Source organism: Lucilia cuprina, chromosome 4 (genome assembly GCF_022045245.1).
Source record: "Lucilia cuprina isolate Lc7/37 chromosome 4, ASM2204524v1, whole genome shotgun sequence".
Taxonomy (NCBI): domain Eukaryota; kingdom Metazoa; phylum Arthropoda; class Insecta; order Diptera; family Calliphoridae; genus Lucilia; species Lucilia cuprina.
In genome coordinates, this window is record NC_060952.1 from 34,865,040 (window position 1) to 34,888,040 (window position 23,001).

The 23,001-nt window shown below is 28.9% G+C and overlaps 1 protein-coding gene across 4 annotated transcripts; it reads right to left on the minus strand.

Annotated features, from left to right (window-relative positions):
- Nucleotides 1-562: 562 nt before the first annotated feature.
- On the minus strand, nt 563-10,986 carry LOC111675527 (calcyphosin-like). 4 transcript variants are annotated; one of them, XM_023436301.2, is made up of 8 exons: nt 10,889-10,985; nt 10,753-10,812; nt 4,579-4,668; nt 3,539-3,672; nt 1,606-1,725; nt 1,443-1,500; nt 989-1,201; nt 563-831 (listed from the first exon to the last, which is right to left on the minus strand). In XM_023436301.2, exons 2-8 carry the CDS (start codon nt 10,768-10,770, stop codon nt 727-729), a joined length of 738 nt encoding a protein of 245 aa, XP_023292069.1. In that variant the 5' UTR covers nt 10,771-10,812; nt 10,889-10,985; the 3' UTR covers nt 563-726. The 4 variants fall into 4 exon arrangements, with proteins under 4 accessions (XP_023292069.1, XP_023292070.1, XP_023292071.1 ...); XM_023436302.2 differs by having other exon boundaries at nt 10,753-10,809; nt 10,889-10,982; XM_023436303.2 differs by lacking the exon at nt 4,579-4,668 and having other exon boundaries at nt 10,889-10,986.
- Between the last annotated feature and the right edge of the window lie 12,015 nt (nt 10,987-23,001).

Sequence of the window (23,001 nt, forward strand, 5' to 3'; positions counted from 1 at the left end):
TTTCAACAATTCTCAATAGAGTCCTTGAGTCAAATGAAGAGCATGTGCCAAATTTAATAAAATTATATTGAAAATTGCGAATTGTAGAGTGCACAAAATCTTTACATGGACACACCGACGAACGTACAGATGGACATAGCTAAATTAGATCAGAAATTTGTATTTGAAATTACAAATTATTTTGATGTAGAATATAATCATTGAAATTATAAAAATCAATAATTTAACAATATCAATTTATCAAAGGTTTATAAGACAACAATTCATACAAAATTTGTTCCATGAACTTTGATAATTTTTTATGAATGAGACAGTAAACATTTAGTGCCTTATGCAAAAACTATTATTAAAATTAACAATGATTTACTACACACTTTTTCCATATAAAAACTGGTTTTAACAACTATTGTTAACTTAATAACCGTTTTTGCATAAGGCGGTTATTAAACATTTAGTTTCATATAAATTTTGTCAAATAAACTTTTGATAAATGTTTGTGAATAAGGTATCTTATAATTATGTGTACAAAATTAATTTAAATGTAATTAAAACCACAAAAGTATTGCTTTTAAAAATACAAATCGTATGTATAATACTTGTTTATTTGATCTTAATTAAATTTCAAAATAAATATTTGAAAACAGAAAATAAATGTGAAATGGAAAATTGTGCAAAACAGTTATTTCATTTATACATATAACCAAAATGTTCTTATACTACGTCTGATTAATCCATAGCGTAAGCTCTTGTCATCATTAATTGGAAATATTCATCATTATCTATGGAGGCACTAATTGTGGCATAATAATTAACAAATTCTTCTTTGGTTACCTGTAAAAAAGGAGAAAACAAGAAACACCGCCAACAGAGTATTATTTAACAGTTGAAATGAAAAACACAGAACGTAATGAAATAAGAAAATACATAAAAATATTTACATATTTCTTTTTTTTTTTTAATTTAAAGACTTGAAGAAAAGTTCATTTACCTTGCCATCCAAGTTACCGCGACCACCTTCAAAGTTATGCAAAAAGTCAGTTAAAATTTCATCTTCAGTCTTTTCGCCACTCTTGAATTTTGGATGTTCACGAGCCGTATAAACATTTCTTAAATCCTCCAGGGTTATGACACCATCACCCGTTCTATCCATTTTGGCAAAGGCTTTATCAATTATATCTAAACGAGCTTTTGACATGGGAGGCTGTAATAGTAATAATCGTAAAAATAATAATAAAAAAAATTAATTTATTAAAATATTACTAATAATACAAAAAGGAAAGAAAAACGTAAGGGAGATGGAAAAAAAATCCAACGCCAACAAAATCGTAAGATAATGTTAAATAATGAAATTTTATACATTTCTTGAGAATTACAAAAATAAATAAATAACATGATAAATAATAATAAAATGAGAAAGAAAAAATACAAAATTCACTACATACTCTTAACTTAAGCAGAAATTCTGTCATATTTACTGAACCACTACCGTCTTCGTCGAAGCTGTCAAGATAGGAAAAGAAAGGAAAAATGGTTTTTAAGATTTAAATATGTAATTAATATTTGTATATTTTATTTTTGTTTTCTTGTTCAGAAATCTTTAGTTACCTACGAAACATTTCCTTAATCTCCTCATTACTCAATTCCAAGCCCATTTCTTTAATTCCTTTTGTGAATTCATATTCATTTAGAGCTTTACTGCCATCATCATCCATATTACGGAAAACTCTATATTTTTTTAAGAAAGAAAGCAAAATAAATATTTTAAAATTTTATAAACGAAAGATGTTTTTATCAGATGAAAAGATTTAAAATTATATTTTTATTTGGTGATGGTTTTAAGGAGAAGTTTGCATTGATTAATAACCTTATTTCTGCAAAAAAAAAATATTTAAATTTAAAAATATTACTTTTTGTCATATAAATCCTATTTATAAGGTTGGAGTTATGGGTTCACGATTTCACTTAGCTTCTATACAATTGGTCTCCAGAAAAATATAAAAATATGGCGAATATATAACCCAGTCCCCATATATTTTTTATATCATCATACAATTTCATTAGAGAGATTTTTGTTCCCATAGCACTTGTCGAAACCATTTTCTGAATTGATTATTATCAACCGATTCATATAAAATTATCCAAAGTCGAAAAAGTCACTTTGTAAAGGGATCTTTATATAGGGTTAGGATCAAGCTAGGGTCAAGGCAGTTATGAAGTTCCTTATACACTTGGGTTATAGAGGCAATTGGACTGATCCTATTAAATCTTTGCAAAGAGATTAGGGTTTTTATAAGGCTTGCTTGTGCTGAATATTACCACTATGGGAACCTTATATGGGAGCTCAGCAAAATCGTGGAACGATAATGCCCGTTTTTAAAACCAATTAAACTACAAACATCTGTGCAAAATTTTAGCTCGCTATCTATACTCATTTGGACTCTATCGTATCTAGAAATAGTGATCCAGAATATACATACCGAAATTTTTATGAATCTCGAATGAATATTGGGATATGTTACAAACGAAATGACAAAAAAACAATAAAAATAACATGAACAAGTCGGGCATAGCCGACCATATGATACCCTACACCAGTCAATATGTTAAAAAGGGAATTATTTTAAAAAAATAAAGCATTTAATATATTTTTTAAATTTATTCCGGAACCTTTTTACTTATTTTTGACAAATTTTTTTTTTTTTTTTCAGGAGGGCTCAAGGGGAGTTGGGGAAAATATAGACCTATCCTTATAAATGTTGGTAGAATGATTCACATCTACTTCAAAGTTATTTATAAAAAATTAAATGGTTTATTAATGTTTATATATGCATTTTGATCTTCAAGTCATTTTCTAAAGGAAGTTTGTATGGATGCTAGGGTCAAATGAGGCCCGATCATTACAAAAATCGGTAATATAATTAAAAGTTCTAAAAAAGTAAGTTCTACCGACTATTGTTGACATAATAGAACATTTAACTTAATTATGAGCCCAAAGACCCTATTCGGGGGGTACGGTTGTATGGGGACTAGGCGAAATAATAAACCATTTTTAATAGACTTCGTTCTTGGGCCAAAAAAGAGTGTGTGCCAAATTTCATCAACATAACTTGAAAATTGCGAACTGTAACTTGCGCACAGTGTTTACATAGACAGCCAGCAGACGGACGGACATAGCTTAATCGACTCAGGAAACGATTCTAAGCCGATTGGTATTGGTTTAGGACGAATATTTATGTATGTTACAAATATCAGCACAAACCCCAATAAAGTGGTGTAGGGTATCAAATTTTAAATAATACTTTATTTACAATAAAAGATATAACCAAAACAATTAAAATTAATAATTCATCAGCACATTTAAGTAAACTTTTAGATTCTACATAGTATCCCTCACTTATCAAACAAATTGTTATAATTTACAGTAATTTTTATTAATTTCTTAATTTATTAAAACCATTTAATATAAAGTAGTATTTGCCAGTGCAACAGCACATGAATATAAAAGAAACATTGTTTTTTAATTTCAAAAATAACATACCTGCCCAAACCAATAATGCCATTGGCGCCACGTGAAATGCAAATAGCACGTAACTTCGAAATCGGATCCATGCCACCAGCTGAAAGTTCCTGTACTGATTTATTTACAGCGTTAGCTTCAAGCTTTTGAAAGTCCTGGTGATGCATAAAAAGTCAATACAATTAAAGTTACCAATACGATTAATATCATGTTAAATTACATTATATTAACAATTTTAAACAATTAAGGAAATGTTGTTGCACACAAAAAAGTACATTTAATATTTGTTACTTGGTATTAATACACAACATTAAGTTAAAGATATATACACACACACACACTCGGACAGACAAGTTCACTACATAGGAAGTTATAAAAAAATGAATTTAATAAGCGGATATTTATAAATTTTAATTAAGCGTAAGATTGAATAATTTATTTACGTTTAAGAATAATAAAAATTATTTTTTAATTTTTTTTAATAACAAAATATTTTTAAACAAAGACGAATGTTAATAATTTAAATTAACTACGTTCTAGTAAGCAGACAAAGACTGGCTGGACTTATTTGTATACACATTGCTGATGTTTAATATGTATGTATGTATGTATGTATGTAACTGGGTTAATGTGTAAATAAGGATAATAATTGTATATGTATGTATATAAATAATATATACAAATAAATAAATTTAAGTATAATTTATTTAATTTCATATCGAGTTTATATGGAAATCTATAAGGATTTTCCCAATTAAATATATTATAAATATTATTTGTTTAATATGGAAGTAAAAGCTTATTCATATATGTAATTATACCCAACAAAAAGTGAACAGTCAAAAAAAAAAATTCTTAAAGTATTATTTCAATTAGAATAGTTAATTTAAAGTCTTCACAAAGGTTTCGCTGGGTATTCTGGTGTACATACATATGTAAAAAAATAAATAATAAAATATTTGAATACCTATATATGAATACATTTGTTTCTTTGTATATATACATATTTACTTATTGTAAATTTATTTTTTTACTCGTTTTTCATTTAGGTGTATACTTACATTTATAGATTTAGCTTGTAATGTTTGACGGCATGACATTAGTAAAACCATTATAATCAATAAATTTTTTCCAACCCATACCTTTTTAGTCTATTAAAGAAATTATACAAAATTAGGTTTATTTCAATAACAATGATTGTTGAGGGGTTTTTTAAGTTACAAACTCATCCACCAAACTAATTCATATAGCATGCTTGAAATTGTGGACTTTTATTTGATGTTTATATGTGTAGAATACTCTTAATTTATTACATTGTTGATATTATTGAGATATTAGGTGTAAGTATAATTATTTTGGTAGCTGTATAATATTATAGGTGAGGTTGTTTTAAGAACTAAATATTGCAAGTGTTGGTTTTGCTAATCAATTAAAATATTGGACCCATCCTCCGTTCAAAATCTGAATATTTTTTGACCATTGATCTTGATTTATCTGTGCACATATGTATTTATATTAGAGTGTCTCGAGGAACAGCCTTCTTAAGATTTTAATGTAGGAATACCACTCAATCGATGCGTATTAAAGTTCTGATGCGATTGAAAGTCCTGACTTCAGTGTAATTTTGAAAAATAAAATATTTTAGATTTTTTCGAAATGGGTCCTAAAAATTCTGCAATTTTGAGTTGATTACGACAAAAATAATTTTAAAATTTTTGTAGAATATTTTTGGTATACAATATGCATTTTAGTGGATTGGAGGGGAATCTTATTTTCGTTTTTTATCAAAATTAGTGTCAAATTTGTCGTAATTTTTAGCACATAGGGAAAACAAGTCGGGCGATGCCGACCAGATAATACACCTTTATACGAATAAAATATGATTTAGTTTTCATAATAAAGCATTTAAGTTAAATTGTACCTTGCCTTAGATATACTTAAGCCATTTTTTGTTAATATAACTGTAAATTTAAGTAAAATTTTGATGAGGGCTTTACATAGGGGCTAGGGTAAATAAGGATCTATAATTATAAAGTTTATGAGGGTTATCAAGGCAAGTATAAAACTCGGTTTTGCAGCTTTTTGTCGAGATACGAGTATATTGATTGTATGGGGCCTACGTGAAATAATGGACTGATGATAACTATTTTCAATAGGCTTCGTCTACGATACAATAAAATATACAGCGCCAAATTTCATTAAATTATCTCCAAAGTTGCGACTTGCAGTTGGATTTAAATGTTTACAATCTCTATTCGGGGGATCAGTTGTATGGAGGCTGGGTGAAATAATGGAGCGATGCTAACCATTTTCAATAAGCTTCGACTACGGTATAACAGAAGGTCATGTGCCAAATTTCATTGAATTATATCCAATTCAATTCGTCCCTGAGACAATGGAAGATCATGTACCAAAGTTCATTCAATTATCTTCAAAATTGCGACCTATAGTTCGACTACAGAAATGATATTATGGGTGGAAATAGGACAAATATTATTGTGCGTTACAAACATCAGCACAAGACCAATATACCATCCCCACCAAAGTGGTGTAGGGTATAAATAGTTTGGCATTTGGTTAAGTACATTTTAGAAATTTTTTAAATTATTTTGCCCCTTATAAAAGTAGTTTTACGGACCAGAAATATCCTAACAAATTTTTTAAATATTTTTCTCGCGATAAGCTAAAAATTCTGGAATTTTTGGGAATTCGAAAAGATTGCATAAACATTTTTCTAAACATATTATGCTGAGATCAAGATTTTCAATCGCTGGTAGGAAACTTTAAAAAAAAATTGTTTTTTAAATTTTCTCGTACATTAAAGCTCATTGTTTAGGAACACCCTAATGTAGATGTGCTTCAATTTTAATGAAATTTTGAGACAACTTTAGTACTGTTGGATAGTAGATGAGACACAATATATTGGTCAATAACTGCTGGACTTATAGGGGGTTCAAAATAGAACACTTTATTCATACAAAATAGGACACTTTATTATGCATTTCCATCGTAATTACGTTTTTGTAAGTTGTTGTTTATGAGTCGGAGAGTCGAATAGAAATGCAGAATACCAAAGTTGCCAAACGGAGAAAATTTCGATTCTAGTTGAAATGCAGAATAGGGGCAATTGATCCTATCAAAAATTGTCCAAACGATATTGTAAATTGATAAGATTATGGATTTTGCAATTTTGAGTTTTATTATAACTAACATTTGAAAACAATTTGTTGACATTAAACTAAGGGCTTATAAAGGAGGTAGGACCGACCTCATACAATTTTGGAAAACAAATGTTTGTTCTTTGCACCTTCCTCTTTCTTCATATGATATGGTCAATGGTCGACTGCAGGGGCGCTTAATAAAATATGTAGAAAATGAATGTTTCTGTACTTATTATTTATTAACTCTTTCACGTACACAGGACACCGGTGTCCCAAGATTTTTTATATTATTCTCACTTTCGAGCGTTATTTTGAGTTCAAAGCTACATTAAATAATTATTTCCAAAGAAAATTTCGTTAATTTTTAGAATTTGATGATCATGCTAAAAAGGATAATATCCTGCGTTATCCTTCAAAAACACTTTTTCTATTTTTCATAAAAAATGTTCAATACACTTCAAAATAAAGTCTATGGTGAAGTCATACCCATAAAAAGTCCAACAGTTTTGTTCTGTGCGTGAAAGGATTAAGGTAAAGGTAGTACTAAACGAATTGACATAAAAGTATAATTTTTGTTAAACCTAAACAAATTTTAAGTTTTCTTAAATGTCCATAATTTATACTTTAATTAAAAGTGCGATAGTTATAGACATTCTGATAAAATTCCGCTTTATAATTTGTTTTAAATATAGTCCCAGCAAATAATCTATAAAATAACTTGTTAATGGAACACTGAGTAAGCGGAAAGTCTAATAAACACAGAAAATAACTGTAGAGCCGGGTTTAAGCAAGGAGAAGTTCTGTAAGCCTATTCGTAACCAGTTATTTTTTGAACCTCGTCGGACAAAAATAATTAGTTATTCACCTCAAAAGTATGTAGTTCCACAATGCTCCAATATTACTTGCTGCTTACCGGGTAAGTAAAGTTTTGCTTAGGGTCCATTTATAATTTCTTTACTCCTAATATAACTACTACTACTTTGTTAGTAGCTAAAAAAACTGTGCGGTTTGAATCTACACACATGTAGTATATATGTGTATAGAAGTGTTTATATTTGTGCAAATATATATTTATACCAGATAGGTTTTTCCAATTCATTACAATCTTTCACCGTATTATAAATAATAAAATAGATTTTTATTGTAACTATAGGTACATATGTATATATGTATGTATACAGTGTCAACCAACCAATATACATATAAATGTGTATTTACAAATGTATATATCTATGTTTATGTAGTACTATAAATAAACTATAACAAAATGCTTCTATTTTTACCGATATTATATTTTTCACATTTAAGTATCTTTATTTATTACTTTTGTTATATGTTGTGTAATTAATTAATGTATTTGTCATAAAATAAAAATTTATTTAATAGACCAAATTAAATTAAATGAAAATTTCATGTAAATAAAGGATAAAGATGTGGGTATTAATATATTAAGTAACAATAAAATGGAAAATAAAAATGGGACTAGAAAATTCTTTAATAGTGTTAATAAAAAAAGGTAAGAATTATAATTAAGTTAATGTTGGGTAGACTGTAAGGGTAATTAGAAAAATATTCCTACTAAATAGGCTATTATTTTTGAAATCAACAAGTTGAAAAGGATATAAAAACAAGTAGAAATAGGCAAAATATGAAAAAATCAAATAATACTAAAGTTTTTATTAAAATTTTTAAATGAATACTTTGGATTTCATCCGAAAACAAAAAATAATACTAAAGTCTTTTATGAGTTCATATTTCTTAAAATGGTAATAAGTTGTAATTACAATGATTACACCTACCATAAGAATCTCTACCTAAAAACACATCAGTCTAAAACATAAAACTATTATCTTGGCAAACAATTAATTAATTTAATACTTTTGTATAGAAAAATAACATAATTGTGTTTCTTTTCATAGAAAAAACAAAGATTCAAAACCACTTAAATACGTAAATAATTCCAAAAAAAACTAAAGCTCACTTTAATTCTTAAACAAATGAGTTGAATGACTTTAAAAATTTAATATGTACAAACAAAAACCCCTCAAAAAAATTTCAACTTTAAAGTTTTTTTTTATTTTTTGTTAAACATGAAAAACCATTAAGCGATGATTGTTGGTAACAAATAAACAGAAATACATTTGAACAATAACAAGAACAGAAATACAGAAAAACCGGCAAAACAAAAACAGTCAACAATGGTTATACACAAATATAATACAAAAACATATTAAAGAATACAGTATTGTTGAAAACTTAAGCAACATTTTCTGATAAAAAAATAAGTTAAGCATGAGAGTGGAAATATTTTGCAAATCGATTCGCCTGAGTAGAGTTGATATTTTGATAGAAAATCGTACAGTGAGCGTCTGTACGTCCATGTAAAGTCTGTCTGCTAATAAAGATCTTATATGACAAAAGCGATTAGGATAATGATTGGAATCTGTCTATTATACTACTTATTACTAATACAAACGTTAATGTCTGTCCATCTGTCTGTTTATTTGAAGTTGGAAATCGTTCTATGGTCATATTGGACTATTACTTTACCTATACTACATATTACTGGAGCTCAAAATAATATTTAACATAAAACAAGTAGTAAAGTAGTGTCGGGCGTGGCCGACCATAAAATACCCTACACCATGAGTATATTTTTAAAATTTTTACTTTTTATAAAGAAACTTTTATGTTGAATATTATTCCAAAATATTTAAGCAATTTATTGATAAAAAAACTAAAATTTCTAAATGAGGCTTTATATAGGTCAAATATGGGCCGATCCTCGGGAAATTTGGGAAAAGGATATATTTTTAAATAACATTTAGTTTTGTTGAGTTTCATTGCGATACAAATGGTTACAAGTCAATTTTAGACGTTTAAGACATTTTTTGAAGGGGGTTTGTATGGGGGCTAGGGCCAAATAAGGGCCGATCCTTACAAAAATCTGCAGTGTCATTTATACTTATGTAAAACTTATTTGTGCCAATTTTTAGAGAGATAATAGAATATTTGACGTAATTATGGCATAAAAAGTTCAAATCGGGAGGTACGGTTGTATGGGGGCTAGGTAAAATAATGGACCGATTTCAACCGTTTTCAATAGGCTTCGTCACTGTGCCAAAAAACATGCTTGGTCCAAATTTCATCAAATTATCTTGAAAATTGCGGCCTGTACCTTGCGCACAAAGTTTACATGGACAGCCAGCCGGACAGACAGACGGACGGACATGTCTTAATCGACTCAAAAAATGATTCTGAATCGATCGGTATACTTTAAAGTGGGTATTGGACCAATATTTTTGTATGTTACAAACATCAGCACAAACGTATAATACCCTCCCCACTATAGTGGTGTAGGGTATAATGAAATCATAAAATCGATACAATAAAGTTTTTTGAAGTTAACACAAGTAAGAAATTATATTCGGGCGAGGCCGACGATATAACAACCAACACCTGTTACAAGCATAAATTGTGATTTAGTTTTCATAATAAAGCATTTAAGTTGAATTGTACTATCGTCCCTGGGACAATAGAAGGTCATGTATCAAATTTCATGGAAATGTCTTCAAAATTGTGGAAGGTTTATATGGATAAACAGACGGATGGACGGACGGACAGACCGACAGATGGACGGACATAGATAAATCGAATTAGAAAATAAGGATTAAACGACCAAAACTCGTTTACTTTGGCATAAAGGAATTTTATAAACGACATTAAAAAATTAAATTTGTTTAGGTTTCGAACAATACTGTATATATTTGTATTATGGACAGGTATTAAAACAAGCTACAGATGTGTATAAAAATAAACTACGAACATTCTACTTTCACCAGATACACAGTGAATCACAAAACAAATAAAAAACAATACTAAACTTAAAAAGTTATGACTAATTCATATTATACTTAATTTAATAATTTTGTTATTGTATTATAACAAGCAACAACAATTAAATTAAAAAAACGGAAATAAATAATTAGTTTACTTTTTAGCTAACATTAAAAAAGGTGATTTATAAATTATAACATATGATTTGTGAGTTTGATAAAATAATTAAAAACTTACAAATATGTCATCAACCATTTTGTAGGCTTAAACTTTTATTTGTTTTCTTAATAACAACTACTTTAAAATAACAGAAATAAAAAAAATATATTTATTATATTTTTTAAATTAAATAAATTTTGCCAATAAAACTCACTTTATCACAATTTTAACTTGTTTATGCTTTGTTTGTTTTTTTTTTTTAATTTTAAATCCAAATGTATGTTGTTACTTGGCCGGCTTTGAAAAGCAAACTGAAAATTCAATGCCAAACAAATAATTCCCCAACTACGACGCTACGATCTTAGTTTTAGTGAGTGTGTAGTGATATGGATAAAATAAAACAACAAAACAAAAACATTTAATACAAACTAAAAGATACAAAAACGAACAATAAGCAGCGATAGCAAACAATAACAACAAGTGGCAAAAGATGTAGAGCACACCTATAATTTTATTAGTCAGACAGTAGGTCGGTCACAAGAGTAGCTTTTGTTCTCTCTCTCTCTCTCGCTACCTTTCTACACGCTCTATGCCAACATGTTAGTGGTTATTCTACATGAAATTATACAGAAGTACTTTTTCTTCTCGGAATAATTTTTTCATACGTATTCCACTCACTATGAGCAGAGTATGAAAAGTATTTAATCATTTGCATACGAATGGATCTCAGTTGGAACTTAAGTTAAGTGGAAGAGCATATATTTCTTCTTGATGTATAATAAATTAATTAAGAAAATAGTTGAAGAAGTTTAAACAACTTTTATGATTTCCACTAAGTTCCACTGGATCATAAGGCGCCAATAAGAACCCACCGCCAGCGGATCCAATTTTAACGTTTAAGACATTTTTAAAGGGGGTTCGTATGGTTCGTATGATTCTGAATCTATCGGTATACTTTAAGGTGCCAATATTTTTGTGTGTTACTAACATCAGCACATACGTATGTTACCCTCCCCATTATAGTGGTGTAAGGTATAAAAATTGTTCTCCTATTCTTAGAGGGTCGGCTTCACTAGCGCCTATTTCCAGGAGTTTCGTTTTACCGGTGATAATTTTAAGTTCAGCACACTTCATTGTTTCCTAAGGATCCAATGCTTAGATCGCCGAGTATGTGCGATATATCGTCAGCTTAAACCAAATAGTACAATTATTGATAGTTGATTTTCCACCAAATTTCCCGGCCACCATTAACATTACCTCCATTAACAGGAGAGCTGACCAAAATAGTCTTTTTTGTGATAAATATTATAAACGTTTTGCCATTGTTATAAAAAATCATGAATAAGTTAAATAAATCATTAAGTATAGAATTCAATCTATACTTAATGAGCGAATAATATCTTCATGAATAAGGAGATAATTGTTTATAATTACAGTTCTGATAATGCAACTATATTAATACTGTGGAAATGGCTTTCGATGAAACGAAACGGATAAAGAAATTGACAGTAACATTTCTAAAGTAAAAAAGTTTATTTTTTAAAAACTTTATTTGTTTGCATGGATATCATTGTTTGGCAATAAGTTTATGCACTAAGTGTTTTTTCTAAAGATAACCTTGTTCGGGAGCTATGACCAATTGTGGATTGATCAAAATTTTACAGAGAGAACCTTGTATGGCAGCTATGACCAATTGTAGACCGATCGGAAAAAAATGTATGTATATAAAACTAATATTAGTTGAAAATTTTGTATAGATATCTTAATTAAATAATGAGTTATGTGCGTTTAAGTGATTTTCGGGAGGGAACCTTGTGTAGGAGCTATGATCAATTGTGGACCGATCGGAAGAAAATTTTACGGTAACATTTGTATATATAAAAGTAATATTTATAGCAAATTTTGTATATATCTCAATTAGGTAATGAGTTTTGAGCGTTTAAGTGATTTTCGGGAGGGGACCTTGTATGGGAGCCATGACCAATTGTGGACCGATGGAAACATCTATTCCTTGTTATGAATTGTATTGTTATAAAACTTTAATTTGTAAAATTTTGTGAAGATATCGGTTTTGTAACGGAAGTTATTGACAATAAACACATTTTCCGGGAATATGTACATTTGTATGGGAGGTTAATGTTAATTCTGGCACCAATAGAGGTATCTATGACAAAATTTATCAATTTATCTGCAGTAGGTTTTGTAAAAAGTAGAAATAAATATGTCAAAAATCGACATTTTTTTTGAGGTTGTCTTAAATTTTTACTCATAACTCTGAAACTATTTCACCGATCTTGCTGATTTTCAATACCAAATAGCTTAGAATAACAATGAATATTTTGAGTGAATTTTGAGAATATCTAGATCGCCTCAGAATTTCATAAGGATCAAGAAGAAGATATATATTATATATATATATATATATATATATATATATATATATATATATAATATATATATATATATAATATATATATATATATAATATATATATATATATATATATATATATATATATATAAATCCCATCGGTAGGGATAGAGGGTATATATCAGTTTGTCATTTCGTTTAAAACATAATTGGTACAAGGTTGCCTCTCGGAAATCACCAAAACGCAAATAATTCATTATTTAATTAAGATACCAATATAAATTTTGGTACAAGTATTATTATGTACAGAAATGTTACTGCGAAATTTTTACCGATCGAACATAATTGGTCATAGCTCTTACGAAAATCTCTTAAACGCAAATTAATTATTACCAAATAAAGCAATTGATATAAAATTTGGAACAAATAGTAGTTTTGTATACAAAACACTTTTAAAAGATTTTTTTCCGATTAGTGCATAATATAGGTGCTTTTTACTAAATTACTGAAAATTTTACTAAAATATATATATATTGTGTACAAAAATGTTACTTAAAAAATTTTTAAGATCGATCTTGGTCATATCTCCTATACTAGGTCCTGCAACAATATTTAACCGTATTCAACTTGTGGCATTATTAATTTGTGTACAACAATGTTATATATAGTTTGAATTTAAAAAGTTCACACACATGTATACATGCAAATTATTAAATATTCTCAAGGACATTGCAACTTTTTGAAATTTGAACACATATTTAATTTTAATAAAATTTCAGAAATTTATAGACTCAGTAACAATAAATATGCACTGAAATTTTTTTTGGCACTTTTTCGTTTAGTTTATTTAAGCATATAGGGACCGGATTCAATGAGAATCTATAACAAGGAAATTTTTATACTATTTGTTTTGTTCTCCTTAATATTGATCCTTGAAACTTAAAATTAAACATCTAGAGACGGAAGTACATAAAGTATTAAGTCTGACTGAAAATTTACAATAATAACTAAAGTTCTTCATATGAATTACTTTTATATGCGTAACTTCCTTAAAAATCCACATAAACATTAGGGTCCATACCATACCACTGTATATATATTATTGTTCTTGTATTCATACAAATTTTAATAAATTATGAGTAAATACAAAAAAAGTACGTTTTTAATTAATTTAAATCTTTTCTCATAAACATTTTAACGTAAGGTCATATTTACATATCCCAGCAAACATTTTTAATGTCTAGTAGTCTAGTAATAACTTATTAATAAACATTTCCTACCGAATTATTATTAGGTATTTGTAAGCGTTGTCTCCAAAGCAATATGGTGATAAAACAACGAGTAAAATATTTAATGTTTGAGTTTTGATAAACATTATTTTATGATTTTAATAAAAGTCGCTCATGAATAATTTACAAAAAATTAATTTTTAGTCTACCAAACAAATAAAACTCAACAACATTAGTAATAAAAAATCCCCTCATTCATTAAATATATACATGCTATTTAAGAATGACTATTTATTTATTCGAATACTTGGGATTGAGTGAACTTGAAAAAAAATCTACTATACAACAAAAATATGTTCAACAAAATGTTTAATACGTAGATATGTACATACATATGTATGTATTAGGTTCAAATGTTGCATGTAGCAGATTCACACAAATAACTAGATACATGAGCTAAGCATTGAATGTTGCACAGTTGTGCGGATGTTGAGATGTGTGTATCAATAGTTAATGTATGTCAATAGCATACAATCTAAATTAGTGTTTACTCATGACAACGATGAGAAATATTTAGAAATACAGACAGACAAACAAATACCCATCCACACATTTGTGTATTTAAGAATATTAGTAGTAGGTAGACAGACATACATATGTAGGTACAGACAGACAAACAGCCAGTTAGATTTAAAACGTAATCACAGTGTAGGTTTAGAATTAGAAATTATTTTTATTACAGTTGTAGTTCTCCCTGTTGTTGCTACTCTTGTTTACTATTGTTATTTCGTTATTCTCGTTAGGTAGATACATCGATAGTTCGACATACAAATAGATAAATGTACTGACATCTAATGTAGATTTGTCAGTCCGTGTGTGTAGCGCATTAGCACACTTAAAGTACAAATTTAGTTTGTTCAATAGAAATTGTTAATGTACGATTTGTTTCATTTGAATGGGTGGGTGTTTCAAAAACTACATTCAATGTTATTAGATAAAGGAATTATATTAGAAATAGTATTAAATGTGTTGGTGCCTATAAGATTTATTAAAATTTATACGAGGCGTTTTTAGTTTATGAAGATTAGGATCAATTGTGGGCCAATTCTCATACACCACATATTTATGTTGAATTTCCTTTGAATACCCTAAACCATTATAGTACGGAGGATATTATATAACTTTTTTGAGCTATTTTTTTCCGACTATCAGTATGTCAGCGCGTAATTCTCATACATGTCATATAGTGTATGAACTACTTTGATTACTATGAGATATAAAAAAACTCTTTTCAAAAAAGAAATAATATATTCCACATTTTTGACTCAAAGTATTTACGAAATCTACTAAGTAAATTAAGAATGCTTGTTATTGAAATTACTATATACACATGCAAATGTATATTTATATACAAGTGGTAAACTAATTTAATTTAATTGAAAATCAAGATGCAAATTCTCTTACTCATAATTGTGCAAATATTATTATTTATAATTGAGTTTCCCAAATTGCTTGTATGTTCATATGAAGGTAATATTTAAAAATATATTTACTTTTATTAACAAATTATATTTTTAAAATTTGTTAATTTGTTAATTTAATTAGATATATGTTTATTTAATTAGAAGTAATAGCTCATCCACAACTTATATACGTTTCACCCAGATCTAAAATTTTTCATTGTGTTTAAAAACAGAGTACATCGAATTGAATACTTTCAAAGAATTGCGTTTATCACCACTTTAAAAGTAGCACTAAACTAATTTTTTAGCATTTGTGGAAGTGATGTATTGATTGACTTCCAAAAAAGCGAAAATAATTATTTTTTTTAAACTGAAGATATATATTTATATATATATATATCCTTAGTGAGGATGGTATATTGTGTTTGTGCTGATGTTTGTAATGCACAACAATATTGGTCCTATACCTTAAATTATACCAATTGACCTAGAATCATTCTAAGTCGATTTTGCTATGTCCGTCCGTCCGTCTGTATGTCTGTCTATCTGTCTGTCTGTCTGTCTGTCCGTCTGCCTGTCTGTCCGTCCAATGTAAACTTTGTAATCAAACTACAGCTGGCAATTTTAAAGACAATTCATTGAAATTTAGTACACGATCTTCTTGTTATCAAACTTCAGGTCACGATTTTTGAGATAATTCAATGCAATTTGGCACATGATCTTCTTTAGTACCGGAGACGAAGCCTATTGAAAATTGTTAACATCAGTTCATTATTTCACCTAGCCTCCATAAAGCTGAAACCGCTGAATACGGATTTTAAGTTTTCTGTTATGTTTAATATACTCGTATCTCGACAAATGGCTGCAAAACCAAGTTCTGTACTAGCATTTATGGCCCTCATAAATTTTATAATTATAGGACCTCATAATTAAAAAGCCCCCTTCAAAATTTGACTTAACAGTAAATTTTATTTAACAGTAAATGGCTAAGTATATCTGAGGCAAGGTGCAATTCATATTAATGCTTTATTATGATAACTAAATCACATTTTATTTGCATACCCTCCACCGCCATCAGTGGTGATAGATTCATCTGAGACCTAACAAAGTATATATATTCTGGGTCCTTATTAAATTCTGAGTCGATTTAGCTATGTCCGACTGTCCGTCTGTTAGTGTAAAACACGCTCACGATAAAACGAAGCAATAGAATTTAACCAATTTACACAAAATGTTCTTTGTTTTCCTATGTTGTTTGGTATTGAAAATGGGCAAAAATGGTTCACATCGGGAAAAGTAATGAATCAAAATTTGAGACAACCTCGAAAAAATAAGCATTTTTTACACATTCTGATGTAATTTTCTCGAAAACTGTGCAAGATAATTCCATCAAAAATGGCATACATTCGTTTCCGCACAAGAACTTAATTTCTGTGGAAAATCACCAGAATCGGTCCACAATTTTATATACCTCCCATACAAAAGTACACATTGCCGGAAATTTGGTTTTTTGTTAATAACTTCCGTCGTAATGTCGATATCTTCACAAAATTTCAGAAGTTAAGATAATAATTTATTCAGAGAAAAATTTTTTTGGATGGGTCCATAATTGGTCATAGCTGTCATACAAGGTTCCCTCCCGAAAATCACGTAAACACGCATAATCATTACTAAAATAAGATTCCGATCGGTCCACAACGCACATAACTCATTACTAAATTAAGATATTTTGGCACAAGTGTTGCTCATGTACAGAGAAATAATATTGTGAAATGTTTTTCCGATCGGTCCATAATTGATCATAGCTCCCATATAAGGTCCCTTTTAGAAAAACACACATACAAGGTTCCCTTCCGAAAATCTGAAAAAACGCACATAATAACCAAATATTTATATCCATACATTTAGCAAAAATATAAATTCACAATAAAATTGTTTCACGACCGGTACATATTTGGTCATAGCTCTCATACTAGGTCCAGAAAATCACTCAGATTCCAGAAAATCACTCAGATTCAAGTAATGATATAGATACAGAATTCTGAAATTTTGTCTTTATATACATAATTGGACATAGCTCCCATACAAAGTCCTTTTTCGAAAATCTCTTAAACGCACATTACTTATTACCAAATAAAGCTATTGATACATAATTTAGCAAAAATATTAGTTTTGTATACAAAAATTCTATTTCTCCTATACTAGGTCCAGCCCCTAAAAGCGCTTTATCCGTATTTAAAGAGCTTTATCAATTTGTGTTGAACAAAATTATATGTATTTGTATTTTGAAAATCTCTAAATCTTTCACACAAATTCACACGCAAATTACTAAATTTATAATGTTTAATAAATCTTCGAATTGTAATAGATTTAACTTTTGGGATTTTTTCTATTAAAGACATGAGAAAACTTATTTCTACAAATATTTGATCAATTAGAAAAGTTATAACATAGAAGTAGCTGGTGGAAGCTATTTAAAATTCGGCACAGCCGAATATAGCACTCTAACTTGTTTTGTACTGAGATTTTTATTGTCATTCCGTTTTTAACTCATCAAAGTATTTTCCTTTGATGATGGAACGATCTAAACATGTCCATCCATCTGTCTGTTGAAATCACGATAGTCACCACACAAAAGGAGCTAGAAAACACAAAAGGAGCGAAAAAGTGGTCAATAGATCCACTTTTTCGCATAGCCCCCATACAAGTGCCTTAACGGGAAATAGTTTAAAAAGTTATAACTGACAAAAAAAAATATTATAACGATATAATTCTACATAAAAAAGTCTTATGAGAACGTAAATCTCTTAACCAAATTTATGAGGATTGGTCTATAATTGATCTTATCCCAAATAAAAGGTCCCCTTTAGAAAATCTCCAATTTTAATTTTATAAAGAAAGATTCATAACTGATCCCAATATTAAATCCCATTATAAAAATAACTTTAACGCTCATAATTAACGCATATTTAAAGTTATAGGTCTCTAAAAATATAAGATAAAAGTAATTCATATCAATAATTACTTTTCGAATAAAATCATCAAATCATCACTAAAATATTATTTTTTCAAGTTCAGCTGTGTTACACAGTTTTCTTTAAAAATTTTTCTATGTCAGCAAAAATAATACGTGTCTGTATTATTGTAATAATATAAAGAAAACATACAACTACCATTTAATATAATAATGTGTAAATAACTTTATGATTAAACCATGTGCATGTTAAGTAGGGTCACTCTAACTCACAGATGGCAGTAATAAAATGAGTTTTTCCACACTTGCCACGTATCTTAAAGATAGCAATTGATTTTTCGAATATGTTACACCCTAATAAAAAAATATATTTACAATTTTTTTCCTCCCACCTATAATTTCCCATTTGTAAAATACACATCTATTTATCATGAATCATTCAACCTAATATGGAATAGTAGCAAATAGGTCACGACTATATGTAGAAAAAAAAGAAAAATCAATGACGCATAAATTGCATGTCAAGCAAAAAACATTTTCTTTGAGAAATAAAAGAAACAACCGTAGACATGTCAAATTTGAGAATTACGAACATATTGTTGATCAAAATACAGCCCAATAAAATAAATGAAGCGTAGTTTTACACACTCACTATTATGATAAAGTTTTAAAAGAAAACTAATGAAATCCTGGAAATAAAATACATAATAAATTGTGAAAGCAAATAAAATAAAAAGTACTTGAGAATAGTTTTGTAATTAAATTTAAGCAAATTTAATGCATTTTATAATAATTTTATAATTTAAAACGTCTACATGATTACCTGAAATATTGAGACAAATTTTTATTGTCACAAGTCAAACAATCCTGAAAAGCAACATTATCTTTTTAGAAGACTTATATTTAAAGGTTTTTTTTAGGATTTCGGACAGAAGAACAAACGAATTTATAAATGATGTCATATTTTTCCTTTTTCGGATATTTTTTTATTGCAACATTATCTATGAACATACTTCCTATTTTTAGAGTTATAGCTTTAAATAGGGGTATAGGTCAAACATGGTCCGATCCTCATTAAATTTAGGAAAAGGATATATTTTTAAATAACAATTAGTTTTGCTGGGTTTTATTGCGATACAATTTTATACGTTTAAGACATATGGACCGATCATTACGAAAATATGCAGTGTCATTTATACTTATATAAAACTTATGTTTGCCAGTTTAAAGGTTAATAGTATATTTGACGTAATTATGGTACAAAAGCTCAAATCAGGAGGTACAGCTGTATGTGGGCTATGAGAAATAATGGAAACATGCTGGTTCCAAAATTCATCAAATTATCTTGAAAATTGCGGCCTGTACCTTGCGCACAAGGTGGGTATAGGACATATATTTTTGTGTATTACTAACATCAGAACAAACGTATAATACTCTCCCCACTATAGTGTTAAAGTTTATAAAAAAGACAAGTATCAATGAGTTTTATTTTCATGCCGAATCTTATATACCCACTATCCAAACATCCTTATTAATAAACTTTTATATTATCGAAGCAATTTTCTCATTTATTAGATATACATATATTGAATTTTAAAATTGAAGTCATTTTCTGAAGAGGATCATATAGGGGGTAGGGTTATTTTTGGATTGATCATTATAGAATTTAGTAGGGGGTTTTGGCTAATACTTGCATATGTCGAATTTCATCGCTGTACTCGCAGTTTTTAGCTAGTAATGAGCGATAAAGTAATTTTCTGAAGGGGACGTTATATGAAGGGTAGGGTCAATTAAGGACCGATCCTTATAAAATGAGATAGAATCCTTTTTCTCGCACACAAGTTGTTTGTAAAATTTCACATTTTTTCTCTAATTTTTGAACCAGTGAGCTTTAAAGACATTTCCTGAAGATGATCTTATATGACGGATAGGGCCTATTATGGACCCATCTTCCTAAAATTTAAGAAAATTATTTTAGTTCCTATAAAACTTTCTAAAGCCAAATTTTATTGTTATAAAAATATTCTTCTAAAAGACAGTTATGAGCATTAAAGTATTTTTCTAAAGTGGATCCAACTGAAAAACTCGATTTGAATGAACATTCCACTAACAAATTTTACTTGTTTAGACTGTCCCGGGAGTTTTTATAATTTCATATCAAAATTCCTGTCAATCGATATTAATGTACTAAATATTAAAACACTAATATAATATTTATACCCTATACCACTATAATGGGGAGGGTATTATACGTTTGTGCTGATGTTTGTAACATACAAAAATATTGGTCCAATACCCACCTTAAAGTATACCGATCGATTCAGAATCATTTTTTGAGTCGATTAAGACATGTCCGTCCGTCCGTCTGTCCGGCTGGCTGGCTGTCCATGTAAACCTTGTGCGCAAGGTACAGGCCGCAATTCTCAAGATAATTTGATGAAATTTGGACCAAGCATGTTTTTTGGCACAAGGACGAAGCCTATTGAAAATGGTTGAAATCGGTCCATTATTTCACCTAGCCCCCATACAACCGTACCTCCCGATTTGAACTTTTTATGCTATAATTACGTCAAATATACTGCTATCTCTCTAAAAATTGGCACAAATAAGTTTTATATAAGTATAAATGATGCTGCAGATTTTCGTAAGGATCGGCCTATATTTGACCCTAGCCCCCATACAAACCCCCCCTCAAAAAATGACTTAAACGCCTAAAATTGACTTGTAACCATTTGTATCGCAATGAAACTCAACAAAACTAACTGTTATTTAGAAATATATCCTTTTCCCAAATTTCCCGAGGATCGGCCCATATTTGACCTATATAAAGCCTCATTTAGAAATTTTAGTTTTTTATCAATAAATGGCTTAAATAATTTGGAATTATGGTAATATTCAACATAAAAGTTTCTTTACAAAAAATAAAAATTTTATAAAAGTAAAAATTGTAAAAATATACTCATGGTGTAGGGTATCATATGGTCGGCCATGCCCGACTATACTTTCCTACTTGTTTTATAAATGCATCAGTTCTCTACCATCCATTGATCGCTGTACAATATATTAAAAAATTGTTATCAATCTTAAAATACAATATTTTTACATTTTTTATAACTAACACTACTATAGTGGGGATGGAACTATGCGTTTGTGAAGATCTGTGTAACGCCCAAAAAATATTGGTCCTACACAAACCTTAATGTATAACAATGTATACCACTTTCTGAGTCGATTTAGCAATGTCGTCCGTCTGTCCATGTAAACCTTGTGCACACGCTACAGGTCGCAATTTCAAGTTATTTTAATGAAATTTGGCACATACTCTTCATTCGACCAAAGGACAACGCTATTAAAAATCGTTGAAATCGGTCCTTTATGTCGACTATAACCGTTCCCCATGAATACAGCTTTTAAGCTCATAATTATGTTAAATGTTCTAGTGTTTCAATAAAAGTCGCAAAATTTCGTTTTATAGAGTTTAAATGACACTGCAGATTTTTACAATAATCAGGTCATTTGACTCTATTCTCCACACCTTTAGAAAATGACTTGATGGAGTTCTTAGTTCCGGAAATATTCCAGAACTAAGATAAGAATCAAAATCAATGCTTTATAAAATAGTTAGTTATTTTTTACCATATTGTAATGAGATGGTTTGATGTTGTCATTCCGTTTGTAATACATCAAAATATTGATCATAGACCCACAAAGTATTTACATGGTTCTTATTAAATTCTAAGACGATCTGCCCATGTCTGTCCGATTGTAGAAAGCACGATATGGTTTCTCAAAAAATAGCGATATGTAGCGACGAAATTCTACATAAATAAGGTTATATGAGTCAAATTCTCTCTACAAAATTTTATGAGGATCGGTCCATAATTGACTCAAGCCTTCATATATGGTCCTTTTCAAAAATGACTTTAACGCCCATTACTGACATAAGAACATGATTTTTGCGCTGAAATTCGATATAAATAAGTTTCTACTAGCAAAAATCTATTTAGCTATTTTTTTAAACATCGGTCTAACTACCGGATAACTAACCCTACGCCTTTAGAAAATGACTTTAACGCTCACTACTACGAGTAAAGCGATAAAATTCGACATAAGAAAGTTTTTTTGAGCACAAATCACTCTACCGTGTTTTATAAGAATCGGTTCATAATTGACCCTTCCATCCATTCAGAAAACAATTAGATGTGTGTATAAGATTCGACATAGTCGAATATATATAACTCTTAATTGTTTTGTATTAAGCACACTAATATACTCCACTAAAGTCTTCGAG

Bases quoted from the DNA above. Each gene is read 5' to 3' on its own strand.
- LOC111675527 (XM_023436301.2), bottom strand. The intron at 3,673-4,578 runs GTAAGTATACAC...ATGCATCACCAG, and splicing joins TACAAGCTAAATCTATAAAT to GACTTTCAAAAGCTTGAAGC. The intron at 1,202-1,442 runs GTATGTAGTGAA...TTACTATTACAG, and splicing joins AATTTCTGCTTAAGTTAAGA to CCTCCCATGTCAAAAGCTCG.